Source organism: Schistocerca gregaria, chromosome 2 (assembly GCF_023897955.1).
Source record: "Schistocerca gregaria isolate iqSchGreg1 chromosome 2, iqSchGreg1.2, whole genome shotgun sequence".
Taxonomy (NCBI): domain Eukaryota; kingdom Metazoa; phylum Arthropoda; class Insecta; order Orthoptera; family Acrididae; genus Schistocerca; species Schistocerca gregaria.
Genome location: NC_064921.1, coordinates 997,356,888 through 997,370,620, shown reverse-complemented (window position 1 = coordinate 997,370,620; position 13,733 = coordinate 997,356,888). Strand labels below are relative to the sequence as shown.

The 13,733-nt window shown below is 43.2% G+C and overlaps 1 protein-coding gene across 1 annotated transcript in view; it reads right to left on the bottom strand.

Moving 5' to 3' along the window:
• The window catches only part of LOC126335499 (uncharacterized), a 116,852-nt gene that overhangs the window by 73,992 nt on the left and 29,127 nt on the right, over positions 1-13,733 (bottom strand). The window contains exon 3 of the mRNA XM_049998837.1: positions 438-612. Within this exon, the coding sequence (XP_049854794.1) occupies positions 438-612 (175 nt within the window). The remainder of the gene's footprint in view (positions 1-437; positions 613-13,733) is intronic.

Here is a 13,733-nt window from a genome sequence, read left to right as displayed (position 1 = left end):
AAGCGTCGTCTCACGCGGCCTGCACGTCCAGCACAAACACTGGCCCAACTGAGGCGCCATGTGGAAATGGCATGGCAAGCCGTTCCACAGGACTACATCCAGCATCTCTACGATCGTCTCCATGGGAGAATAGCAGCCTGCATTGCTGCGAAAGGTGGATATACACTGTACTAGTGCCGACATTGTGCATGCTCTGTTGCGTGTGTCTATGTGCCTGTTGTTCTGTCAGTGTGATCATGTGATGTATCTGACCCCAGGAATGTGTCAATAAAGTTTCCCCTTCCTGGGACAATGAATTCACGGTGTTCTTATTTCAATTTCCAGGAGTGTAGTTACAAGATGTTCTTTGTAATAACTTGACACGGCAATTAAAGCCAAGAATAAAGACAGAGAAAAGACGATATCTTTTAGATTTAGCTCTTGCGGTGAACACTTACGGTTGATAGGCTTCACTTTCCGATCCTAGCGTCAGGCTCAAGTTGCTGATCTCGAGTGGATCCAGCGGTGGCAGCGGCTCGATCCCACTCCTCAGCATTTCACGCAGTGTCACATCGATGAACTCAAAGAACTGGTCGCTGAAGTCCCGGTCACTCCTCAGCAACAGAGACGGGGCTACATGAAGAGGCTTGATCAGCTGTTACAGTTGCATACTGATATGGTGAAACCTTAAGATACTGCGAGCACAGTTTTCTCGAGATCGAAACATTCGATTTTTGTATAGGGTGTATTACAACCAACAGTGAAAGCTAAGACGTCTAACAGTATGCGATAGCAATCAAAAATGCCCCGAGAACATACGACCGCAAACGAGCCACTTAAGATGTTAACAGAATAAAAATCCGCGTCAGTTGTCAGCAATTTCTTAATTTGCAGTGAGGTGACAAAACGCATAGGAAACAACCTAATATTGTGTCGGACATCCTTTTGCACGGCGTAGTGGAGCAACCCGACGTAATGTGGACTCCAAGATTTGTTGGAAGTCCCCAGCAGAAATGCTGAGCCATGATGCCTCTGTAACCGTCCACAGTTCCGAAACTGTTACCAGTGTAGAATTTTGTGCACTAGCTGATCTCTCGATTATGCCCCATAAATGTTCGATAGGATTCATATGGGGCAACCTGAGTTGCCAAATAATTCGCTCGAACTGTCCAGAATGTTCTTCAAACCAATTTCAAGCAGCTGTAACCCTCTGAGACGGCGCAATGTCATCGATAGAAATTTCATCGTTGTTTGGGAACATTAAGTCTAGTAATGGCTGTAGATTGTGTCAGAGTAGCCGTACATAACCATTTCCAGTCAATGATTGGTTCAATTGGACCAGAGGATACAGTCCATTTCATGCAAACACAGCCCAGAAAGCTATGGAGCCACCACCAGCTTGTTGCATAGTGCTTTGTTGACACCTTGGGTGCAAGGCTGCATGTGATCGGCGCCATTCTCTAACACTGCCCTCAGCTATTACTACCTGGAGACGGGACTCATCTGAGGGGACGGTTTATCAGGCGTCTAGGGTCCTACCGATTGGGTCACGAGCCCAAGACGGGCGTTGAATGCGAAACTGTTAGCAAACGCACTCGGGTCTGTCCTCTGCTACAATAGCCGATTAAGGCCAAATTTAACAGCAGTGTTGCAGTGGATACGTTGGTCGTACGTCCCACATTGGTTTCTGCGCTCATTTTACGCAGCGTTGCTTGTCTCTTAACACTGACAACTATACCCATCGCCGCTACTGTGGTCGTTAGGTGAAGGCCACCGAACACTATGTTGTCCGTGGTGAGAAGTATTGCCTAAAATTTGGTATTCTCGGCACACTCTTTACACTGCGGATCTCGGCAAATTGAACTCCCTGACGATTTTTTAAATGAGATGGCCTGTGCCCCTAACTCTCAACTACCATTCCAAGTTCAGTCTGTTAATTACCGTCGTGCGGCTTTAATCGCGTGGGAAATCTTTTCACATGAATCACCTAAGTAGAAATGACAGCTCCGCCGAGGCATTGTCTTTTTTATACCTTGAATACGTGATATGAGTGCCATCTGTGTATGTGCGTATTGCTATTCCAATACTTGTCACCTCAGTGCACTGCACGAACGGTTTCGAAACATAAACTTTCATCATCAAGTGCTGCCAAATAGTTATGGGAACATAAAAGTGTCAGTCAGTCATGAGCCGACCGTCTGACCGCCACACATTTATGTTTGTATAATTATTTGCCAGCAACTGATGATGAAGCTTTATGCTTCGAAACCGGTCTTGCAATAAATTAAGAAATTCTGGCAGCTGAAGGGGATTTTTATTGCATAAATATCGTCCGCAGCTGCGAATGGTCACCTGATCAAATGTTTTAGATTTTTGAGGTGATTACGATTGTGTGGTCACTAGTCACCATTGACTTCGCCGGCCGGTGTCGCCGAGCGGTTCTAGGCGCATCAGTCTGGAACCGCCCGACCGCTACGGTCGCAGGTTCGAATCCTGCCTCGGGCATGAATTTGTGTGATGTCCTCAGTTTAGTTCTAAGTTCTAGGGCACTTATGACCTCAGATATTAAGTCCCATAGTGCTCCGAGCCATTTGAACCATTTTGAACCACTGAATTCAGAATGAAATATTGTCCTGTATTTGAAATGTAAACAGATTGGAGAGTAGCCTGACTTTTAAGAGACTTGTCAGGAAGAACAAGCGCGTGAAAAAGTGGGATACGGAAGAACTAAGGAACGAAAAGATGCTCTTGATGTTCTCTCAGGCTGTAAATACTGCGATAGTGAATAGCTCAGTAGGCAGTTCAGCCGAAGAGGAATGGACAACGCTAAAAAAGAAAACTCATAGAAACTGGAAAGAAAAACATAGGTACAAAGATAGTAACTACGAGAACCAATTTGGTAAATGATCGACGAAAGAGGGAAGTGTAAAAATGTTGCAGGAAATTCAGGAATTCAGAAATACAGGTCACTTACGAACGACAAAAAGCGGAAGAGCAGGGAAGACAAGACGAAATGGGTGCATGAAGAATATGAAGAAATAGAGAAAAAGATAACTGTCGGGGGGACTGCCTCAGCGTACAGATAATTCAAGACACCCGTTGGTGAAATTAAAAGCAAGGATGATAACATTAATAGGAATTCCACTGTTAAATGAAGGAGAGAGAGTGGATAATTGGGAAAAGTACATCGAAGGTCTATGAGGAGTACCACCTCCCTCATGACATGATAGAAGCAGAAACAACTGTTGGCAGGAAAGAGATAGGGCATACAGTGTTAGAATCAGTGTTTAACAGAGTTTTGGGCGATTTATGGTCAAACGAGGCCGAAACAATAGATAAAATTTCATTGGAGTTGCTAAAATTATTGGAGCAAGTGACAACTAAACGGTTATTCACGTTGGTGTGCATGACTGGCGATATATCGTCGGTATCGGCGATATATCGTCAGACTTCCGGAAAAAAATAATTCATACAATTTCAAAGACAGTAAGAGCCAAAAAGTGCGAGAGTTATCGCACAATGAGCTCATGCATCCAAGTAGCTGACAAGAACAATGTACAGAAGAACGGAAAAGAAAATTGTGGCTCTGTTAGAGGACGATCAGTTTGATTTTAGAAGAAGTAAAGACGTCAGAGAAGCGATTTTGAAGTTGCGGTTAGTAATGGAAGCAAGACTGAAGGAAAATCAAGATACGTTCATAGGATTTGACGACCTGGAAAGAGCATTTGGCAGTGTAAAATGGCGCAAAATGTTCGAATTGCTGAGAAAAATAGGAGTAAGCTATAGGGAAAGACTGGTAATATACAACAAGTACAAGAACTAAGCAAGTGCTTGGATTTCAAACAGTGTAAGATACGGATGTAATCTTTCACCCCTGCTGTTCAGTTTAACAACGAAGTAGAAAGAAAGGAAAGGTTAAAAAGGGGGTTATAGTTCACGGTGAAAGGATATGAATGATAAGATTCACTGATGACATTGCTAGCCGCAGTCAAAGTAAAGAAGAATTACAGGTTCTGCTGAACAGAATGAACAGTCTAAAGAGTACGTAATATCGACTGAGAGTAAAGAAAGATGAAAGCAATGAGGAGTAGTAGAAACGAGGACAGCAGGAAACTTAGTATTAAAGTCTGAATTACGAAGTAGACGATGTTAAGGAAGTGTGCTACCTAGGAAACAAACTAACGCATGATGGATGGATTAAAGGTGATGTAGAAAGCAGACTAACACTGACAAAAAGGACATTCATGACCAAGACAAGTCTACTAGTGTCAAACATAGGTCTTAATTCGCTGAAGAAATTTCTGAGTAAATACGTTTGGAACACAGAGCTATACGGCGGTGAAACATTGTCTGTGCGGAAACGTGAAAAGAAGAGAATCGATGCATTTGAGATATGGTGCGACAAGGTAAGGAACGAGGTGGTTCTCCGCTGAACCGGCGAGGGAAGGAAGATGTGTATAACACAGACAAGAAGAAGGGACAGGAAGATAGGGCACGTGTTAAGACATCATGGACTAACAACACGGTACTAGAAAGAGCTGTAGGGAGTAAAAAGTGTAGAAGAAGAATGAAATTGTAATAAATTCAGCAAATAATTGAGGACATAGATTGCGACTGCTACTGTGAGATGAAAAGATTGGCACAGGAGAGGCATTGGTGGCGCGTCACATCGAACCAAGCAGAAGAATGAACCTGATAGCTGGGGAAACTGGTGGATTCTCTTTAGGGAACTGACATTTTGCTACAGACGTAAAAGAATTGCTATCGCGTCAATGGCGCTAGATGAAGGGTTGAGGAGAGCGTACACCTTGACCTAAGATCGCGTGACCTTAATTCTCTGGGGTCTTTGTGCCGGGGGTCAGCTCGAAAGTGAAGTGTATAGCACTTCCGTTGACGTCGTTGAAGAACGGGAGTAACGAATTGTACAATTTTGTGAAGGTTTGCTATTGCAGGAAAATGCGAGGGCGTGACGTGGAAAAACCAATTTTAAGGGTCAAGAATATAGTAAATTGTATAGTGTGATGTCCTGAACTGGTATTGTATTTCTTGTTGCGCCACAGGTGCAATTCGAGCCCATTAAGTCGGGAATTTAAACGAGAAGTTTACGTTTCACGTACACTCTTATTCAAAAATGGTTCAAATGGCTCTGAGCACTATGGGACTCAACTGCTGTGGTCATCAGTCCCCTAGAACTTAGAACTACTTAAACCTAAGTAACCTAAGGACATCACAGACATCCATGCCCGAGGCAGGATTCGAACCTGCGACCGTAGCAGTCGCACGGTTCCGAACTACGCGCCTAGAACCGCGAGACCACCGCGGCCGGCACACTCTTATTATCTAGGACAATAATTCACACTAAGTCGGTGGTGGCCCGTAGCCTCGCATTCGCAGTTACTTCGCAAATGGATTGTTCGCAGAACCATTTTCAATCGAACGTTCTTGCTTCTATTGAGTTATTTTTTTTTTTTTTACCGATATAAGTTTTCGCTGTTAGTTATGATACACCAGCTATACAGTGAAGTGTGGAGAGACTTTTATAAACTGGCGTTCAGAATATTCATATAACTGAAGTGTCTTATAACAAGTCACCCACAGTTATCCAATAGTAACTACATGACCTGACAAGAGATTAGGAAAGAGGGGACAAACTTTACGTGCTTTTAAGGGTTCCATATCCCAGCGGAAAATTCTGGACCTTTAATAGGATCACTTTGTTGTCTGTTTGTCCGACTGTTTGTAACGCCGGAAATGCATATCCTCTTATTTCCATCTATTGTACTATAATTTGTTTCCTTATTTTGTTACCTGAAGATATGAAATTTCTGTGTCTTTATATATTGTAATTCGTCGATGTACAATTGGTTTGTTTTGTAAATATTATTTGTATTTTTACGCTGAGTCTGGCCTAGGGAAAACTATGTTATCGAACGATTAGATCGATATGTCGTGTGGAGAACCAAAGTGTTTACAATCGTTGGTAGTGTTAACTGTGCCGCATGGAGCGCGGGCAGAGGGGAGTCTGGCTGGTGTAGGGCGGTGGAGCAGGTGTGTTGTGTGACGCTCCCGCGAGTTGCCGCGCTTTCGGGGTTTGGCAGCATGTAATTGCGCTCGACTTGCTATGCTAGTTTCTGACACGGTGTCGCGGATGGGAAGCATTAGCTGGCGCACGTCAAGAGCCCGTTTCGCCTGGTGACCGTGTCGAGAAGAAGGCGCGCCAACAATCAGCTTCTGCAACAGCGACGGCCGACAATGAGTGACTGTCGCCACCTCCTCGATCGATGTCTTCAAACCTTCAATCAACCAACAAGGGAAGGCTGGAAGCACGTAAAGTTTTAGAAATGTATGGCAGACCTCAGCTTTTCAAACTGTTCAAATCACAAAATTACAGCAACTTAGAATGAACCTTTGTTGCTCATTGTCCCAAAGGCATTACCAAGCAGGGTCCCTTTCTTTTCTGGAATGAACCGTTGAAATTCAAACGCCAGCATTAGAGTAATATCATTCCACTTCACTGCTTTAATTTCAAAGTTCAGTTAAAGTATTGATAGCTGGCTACAATACTTAGATTACACGAGCAGAAATTAAGTGTGCGAGTTTTATTACCATATTTTAGCTTACCTGTGACTGCAGCTCAGGTTGGTACGTACTAAATTTTACTATTGTTAATTGCTCAGCATCATTTAATTCAAGTTCAAAATTAAATCTCTTATTCCTAAATTGTGTAGAATCAAGCAGCTCTTGAAATGATTGTTGAGGTAGCCCAAGACTAACCTTATTTTTATTGAACAGAAACAAAGTTCACTATTAATTTCAGTCACTAAATTAACTTTTAATTTTCTGGTTTTATTAATTCTTTTGCTAAATTAAGTCAGAATGCAGTGAAATTTATTACTTCTGACAAACATTCAGTTTTCACACAACACGTGTCAACCTTCAGTTGCCACGCTTTTTGTACTAATTATATAGGAATTAATTTTTCATTTTCAGTTATGATAGTAGTTGTCCATAGTACTGGCGACCATAGTTTTCCTCCAAGTCTCAAATATCTAATTAACGCAAGTTAATTGTTAACGTAATGACCGCACATCTACTTTCTTTATTAATTTTACCCTTTCCTCAAAATTAATTTCCACTAATTTCATTTGCATTTTTCCTTTCATTTAGATATAACCCTTTCCTCCCTCTCTACCGACAAATTCACTTTGGTGACGATTGCTTTTCCCAAATTTCCATTAGGTGCACGCGGTTTAATTTTTCACTGTCATTAAGGTCGATAAGTGAGGGGGAGGTTACAAGTTCTAAACCTTTCCTCTCAGTAACGGTATACACAGTAAGTTGAAATTTATGGCTCATTCTAAGGTGTATGGTCCGTTGCCGGCATAATAAACGTTAGCTTCTAAGTCGCGTATTTTGAGGCTCGCAAAGTAATTCATTAAAACCTGGGTACCTTCTCTTCATACAGATTCATCAAATGTGGCAGGAAGGAAGTTTTCACAGTACACGTAAGGAACACAGTCAGAAAATCGTTAATTTGTACTGATATCACGCGACACAATTTTTCTTTTGTCATTTGTTATGCGACTTCGAACCTGAAATTGAAACACTTTGGAGCATCAGTAAGGCAGTATCTGTGTTTTACGTCGTCTGTATAGCTCAATGAAACGTTCCTTCGGACACGCATACGTGTCCAAATTAACAGAGACTGCTGACGATTGACAGCTTACCAAATTCTGAAATGCATTCACCAACTGGAAGTACGATTGTCAAAAATGTTCAAATGTGTGTGAAATCTTATTGGACTTAACTGCTAAGGTCATAAGTCCCTAAGCTTACACACTACTTAACCTAAATTATCCTAAGGACAAACACACACACACATCCATACCCGAGGGAGGACTCGATCCTCCGCCGGGACCAGCCGCACAGTCCATGACTGCAGCGCTTGAGACCGCTCGGCTAATCCCGTGCGGCAGTACGATTGTCCGGAGGCTATACGATTTAATAGCAACACACGAAAATTTGGCCATACTGGGAATGGAACACTGATTTCCTGATTTACGTGAGTGGTCGCGTTAACCGGTTCGATGATACGAACACGCCTACAGGAGCCACTCGGACTTCCTTATGTCCTAGTATGTACATCCCATAGTACTCGCAAACATATCGTAGCATTCCCACACATGGACGACTTTGTTTTGCTCTTCAGAGTGCCTTTCTTTGATATGAAATTGAGTGGAGCAATGTCTGTATCTTACAGAGTCCCAAGGAACATTGCACGGGACTACACAGACATTGTAAAATACAGACACTGTGCTACTGTATGCACACACATGAACAATTTTCAGTTTTTGTTTCTTTGCTTGTACTGTGAATCCTTTCTTCTTGCCACTTTTCATGATTCTATTTCAAGGGGAAATACCCCAAAGGTTTTAATGAGTGGGTTTGTGGGTATCAAAATATATGACATGAATGACTATTTTTGACTGCCTTGATTTAGAAGTTAATGTTAATGTTAATGTTAATGTTTATTCTATCGCCAAGGGACCATAAACTCTAGAATGTGACTAATTTCAACTTGATACGTCAATCTGTTCCTGACTAAAAAGATTTTCATTAGTCGGGCAGAGAGACAGGTTCAAATAGCTCTGAGCACTATGGGACTCAACTGCTGTGGTCATTAGTCTCCTAGAACTTAGAACTACTTAAACCTAACTAACCTAAGGACATCACACACATCCATGCCCGAAGCAGGATTCGAACCTGCGACCGTAGCGGTCGCGCGGTTCCGGACTGCACGCCTAGAACCGCTCGGCCACCGCGGCCGGTAGAGAGACAGCCAGACGAACTGTGTTGTTGTTGTTATGGTCTTCAGTCCTGAGACTGGTTTGATGTAGCTCTAAACGCTACTCTATCCTGTGCAAGCTTCTTCATCTCCGAGTAACTACTGAAACCTACATCCTTCTGAACCTGCTTAGTGTATTCATCTCTTGGTCTCCCCCTACAATTTTTACCCTTCAGGCTGCCCTCCAATGCTAAACTGGTGATCCCTTGATGCCTCAGAACATGTCCTACCAACCGATCCCTTCTTCCAGTCAAGTGGAGCTACAAATTCCTCTTCTCCCCACTTCTGTTCAGTACCTCTTCATTAGTTACGTGGTCTACCCATCTAATCTTCAGCATTGTTTTGTAGCACCAAATTTCGAAAGCTTCTGTTCACTTCTTATCTAAAATATTTATCGTACTTGTTTCACTTGCATACATGACTGGACTCCATACAAATGCTTTCAGAAAAGACTTCCTGACATTTAAATCTATACTTGATGTTAACAAATTTCTCTTCTTCACAAACGCTTTCCTTCCCACTACCAGGCTACATTTTATATCATCTCTATTTTGACCATCATCAGTTATTTTGTTTCCCAATAGCAAAACTCATTTACTACTTTAAGTGTCTTATTTCCTAATCTAATTCTACCAATATCACCTGATTTAATCTGACATATTCCGTCACCCTCGTTTTGCTTTTGTTGATGTTCATCTTATATCCTCCTTTCAAGACACTGTCCATTCCGTTCAACTGCTCTTCCAGGTCCTTTGCTATCTCCGACAGAATTACAATGACATCGGCAAATCACAAAATTTTTATTACTTCTCCATGGATTTTAATTCCTACTTCACATTTTTCTTCTATTTCCTTTACTGCTTGCTCAATATGCAGATTGAATAACATCGGGGACAGGCTACACCCCTGTCTCACTTCCTTCCAAAACACTGATTCCCTTTCATGCCCCTAGACTCTTATAACTGCAATCGGGTTTCTGAACAAATTGTAAATAGCCTCTCACTCCATGTATTTTACCCCTGACACAGTATGAATATGAAAGAGTGCTCCAGTCAACATTGTTAAAAGCTTTCTCTAAGTCTACAAACGCTAGAAACGTAGGTTTGCCTTTCCTTAATCTACACTCCTGGAAATTGAAATAAGAACACCGTGAATTCATTGTCCCAGGAAGGGGAAACTTTATTGACACATTCCTGGGGTCAGATACATCACATGATCACACTGACAGAACCACAGGCACATAGACACACGCAACAGAGCATGCACAATGTCGGCACTAGTACAGTGTATATCCACCTTTCGCAGCAATGCAGGCTGCTATTCTCCCATGGAGACGATCGTAGAGATGCTGGATGTAGTCCTGCGGAACGGCTTGCCATGCCATTTCCACCTGGCGCCTCAGTTGGACCAGCGTTCGTGCTGGACGTGCAGACCGCGTGAGACGACGCTTCATCCAGTCCCAAACATGCTAAATGGGGGACAGATCCGGAGATCTTGCTGGCCAGGGTAGTTGACTTACACCTTCTAGAGCACGTTGGGTGGCACGGGATACATGCGGACGTGCACTGTCCTGTTGGAACAGCAAGTTCCCTTGCCGGGCTAGGAATGGTACAACGATGGGTTCGATGACGGTTTGGATGTACCGTGCACTATTCACTGTCCCCTCGACGATCACCAGAGGTGTATGGCCAGTGTAGGAGATCGCTCACCACACCATGATGCCGGGTGTTGGCCCTGTGTGCCTCGGTCGTATGCAGTCCTGATTGTGGCGCTCACCTGCACGGCTCCAAACACGCATACGACCATCATTGGCACCAAGGCAGAAGCGAATCTCATCGCTGAAGACGACACGTCTCCATTCGTCCCTCCATTCACGCCTGTCGCGACACCACTGGAGGCGGGCTGCACGATGTTGGGGCGTGAGCGGAAGACGGCCTAACGGTGTGCGGGACCGTAGCCCAGCTTCATGGAGACGGTTGCGAATGGTCCTAGCCGATACCCCAGGAGCAACAGTGTCCCTAATTTGCTGGGAAGTGGCGGTGCGTTCCCCTACGGCACTGCGTAGGATCCTACGGTCTTGGCGTGCATCCGTGCGTCGCTGCGGTCCGGTCCCAGGTCGACGGGCACGTGCACCTTCCGCCGACCACTGGCGACAACATCGATGTACTGTGGAGACCTCACGCCCCACATGTTGAGCAATTCGGCGGTACGTCCACCCGGCCTCCCGCATGCCCACTATACGCCCTCGCTCAAAGTCCGTCAACTGCACATACGGTTCACGTCCACGCTGTCGCGGCATGCTACCAGTGTTAAAGACTGCGATGGAGCTCCGTATGCCACGGCAAACTGGCTGACACTGACGGCGGTGGTGCACAAATGCTGCGCAGCTAGCGCCATTCGACGGCCAACACCGCGGTTCCTGGTGTGTCCGCTGTGCCGTGCGTGTGATCATTGCTTGTACAGCCCTCTCGCAGTGTCCGGAGCAAGTATGGTGGGTCTGACACACCGGTGTCAATGTGTTCTTTTTTCCATTTCCAGGAGTGTATTTTCTAAGATAAGTCGTAAGGTCAGTATTGCCTCACGTATTCCAACATTTCTATGTCATCCAAACTGATCTTCCAGAAGTCAGCTTCTACCAGTTTTGCCATTCGTCTGTAAAGAATTCGTGTTAGTATTTTGCAGCCCTGACTTATTACATTGATAGTTTGGTAATTTTCACACCTGTCAACACGAACTTTCTCTGGCATTGGAATTGTTATATTCTTCTTGAAGTGTGAGGGTATTTCACCTGTCTCATACATCTTGCTCACCATCTGGAAGAGTTTTGTCATGGCTGGCTCTCCCAAGTCTATCAGTAGCTGTAATGGAATGTTGTCTACTCTCGGGACCTTGTTTCGACTTAGATCTTTCAGTACTCTGTCCAATTCTTCACGCAGTATCGTATCTCCTATTTCATCTTTATCTACGTCCTCTTCCATTTCCGTAAAATTGCCCTCAAGTACAGCGCCATTGTATAGACCCTCTTATATTCCTTCCACTTTTCTGCTTTCCCTTCTTTGCTTAGAACTGGTTTTCCCTCTGATCTCTCGATATTTATGCAAGTGGTTCTCTTTTCTCCAAAGATCTCTTTAATTTTCCTGTAGGCAGAATCTATCTTACCCCTAGTGAGATAAGAGTCTACATCCTCTAGCCACTCCTGCTTAGCCATTTTGCACTTCCTGTCGGTCTCATTTTTGAGACATTTGTATTCCTTTTTGCCTGCTTCATTTAGCATTTTTATATTTTCTCCCTTCATCAGTTATATTCAATATCTCTTCTGTTACCCATGGAGTTCTACTAGCCCTCGTCTTTTTACCTACTTGATCCTCTGCTGGCTTCACCATTTCACCTCTCGAAGCTACCCATTATTCTTCTGTTGTATTTCTTTCTCCCTTTCTTGTCAATCGTTCCCTAATGCTTTCTCTGAAACTCTCTACACCTCTGATTCTTTCAGTTTATCCATATCCCATCTCCTTAATTTCCCACCTTTTTGCAGTTTCTTCAGTTTTAATCTACAGTTCATAACCAGTAGATTGTGGTTAGAGATCACAACTTCCCATGGAAATGTCTTACAGTTTAAAACTTGGTTCTGAAATCTCTGCTTTACCATTATATAATCTGTCTGAAACCTTCCTGTGTCTCCAGGGCTCTTCCACGTATACAGCCTTCTTTCATGATTCTTAAACCAAGTGTTAGCTATGATTATGTTATTCTCTGTGCAAAATTCTACCAGGCGGCTTCCTGTTTCATTCCTTACCCCAATTCCTTATTCGCCTACTAGTTATTCTTCTCTTCCTTTGCCTGCTATCGAATTCCAGTCCCCAATGAGTATTAAATTTTCGTCTCCTTCCACTATCTGAATAATTTCTTGTCTCTCGTCATATATTTCTTCAATCTCTTCGTCATCTGCGGAGCTAGTTGGCATATAAATTTGTCCCACTCTGTTAGGCGTGGGCTGCATGTCCATTTTGGCTGTAATAATGCGTTCACTATGCTATTCGTAGTAGCTTACCCGCGGTCGTATTTTTTTATTTATTATTAAACCTACTCTTGATTTACCCCTATTTGTATTTATAACCGTGTATTCACCTCACCACAAGTCCGGACTGATGTATGGAACCTTAAAAAGCATGTGAATTTTATCCCCTCTTTTTTCTGTACAATGAAGTTTTTACATTTGCTGATAGGACTTGTCATTCTTGTAAGCGCTTTTCTATCGGTTCAGCTTTATTTTCTGAATGATCACTTAGCTGCTTTTTAGTAGCTGTGGGTGACTTCTCATCAAACGCACCAGTTTTGAAATACGTGTTATAACCGTGTATTCACCTCACCACAAGTCCGGACTGATGTATGGAACCTTAAAAAGCATGTGAATTTTATCCCCTCTTTTTTCTGTACAATGAAGTTTTTACATTTGCTGATAGGACTTGTCATTCTTGTAAGCGCTTTTCTATCGGTTCAGCTTTATTTTCTGAATGATCACTTAGCTGCTTTTTAGTAGCTGTGGGTGACTTCTCATCAAACGCACCAGTTTTGAAATACGTGTTTTTCGAAGTTCTACACTCACGAGATTGAGCTTTTTAACGACTATATTCAGAATGAACGCTGTATTCTACTGGTGTTTCAGGTACACCTAGCCTTTCTCCATTGGAACTGGCCGCATGAGAGACAGTGTATCAGGGTAGGACCCTATTAGTCTCTTTTTCTTTGGAATTCCTTACTTTCTAGTGGGAAGAATACAGAAACACCAATCTTAAATGTGATCTGTGAGCTCCCTACTACCACAGGAACTGAAGCAGATACTGCATGGAAATTGCAAAAATAATGAGGTTTTACACTGATCTTCGATTTTACAGCCAAAATATTCTGT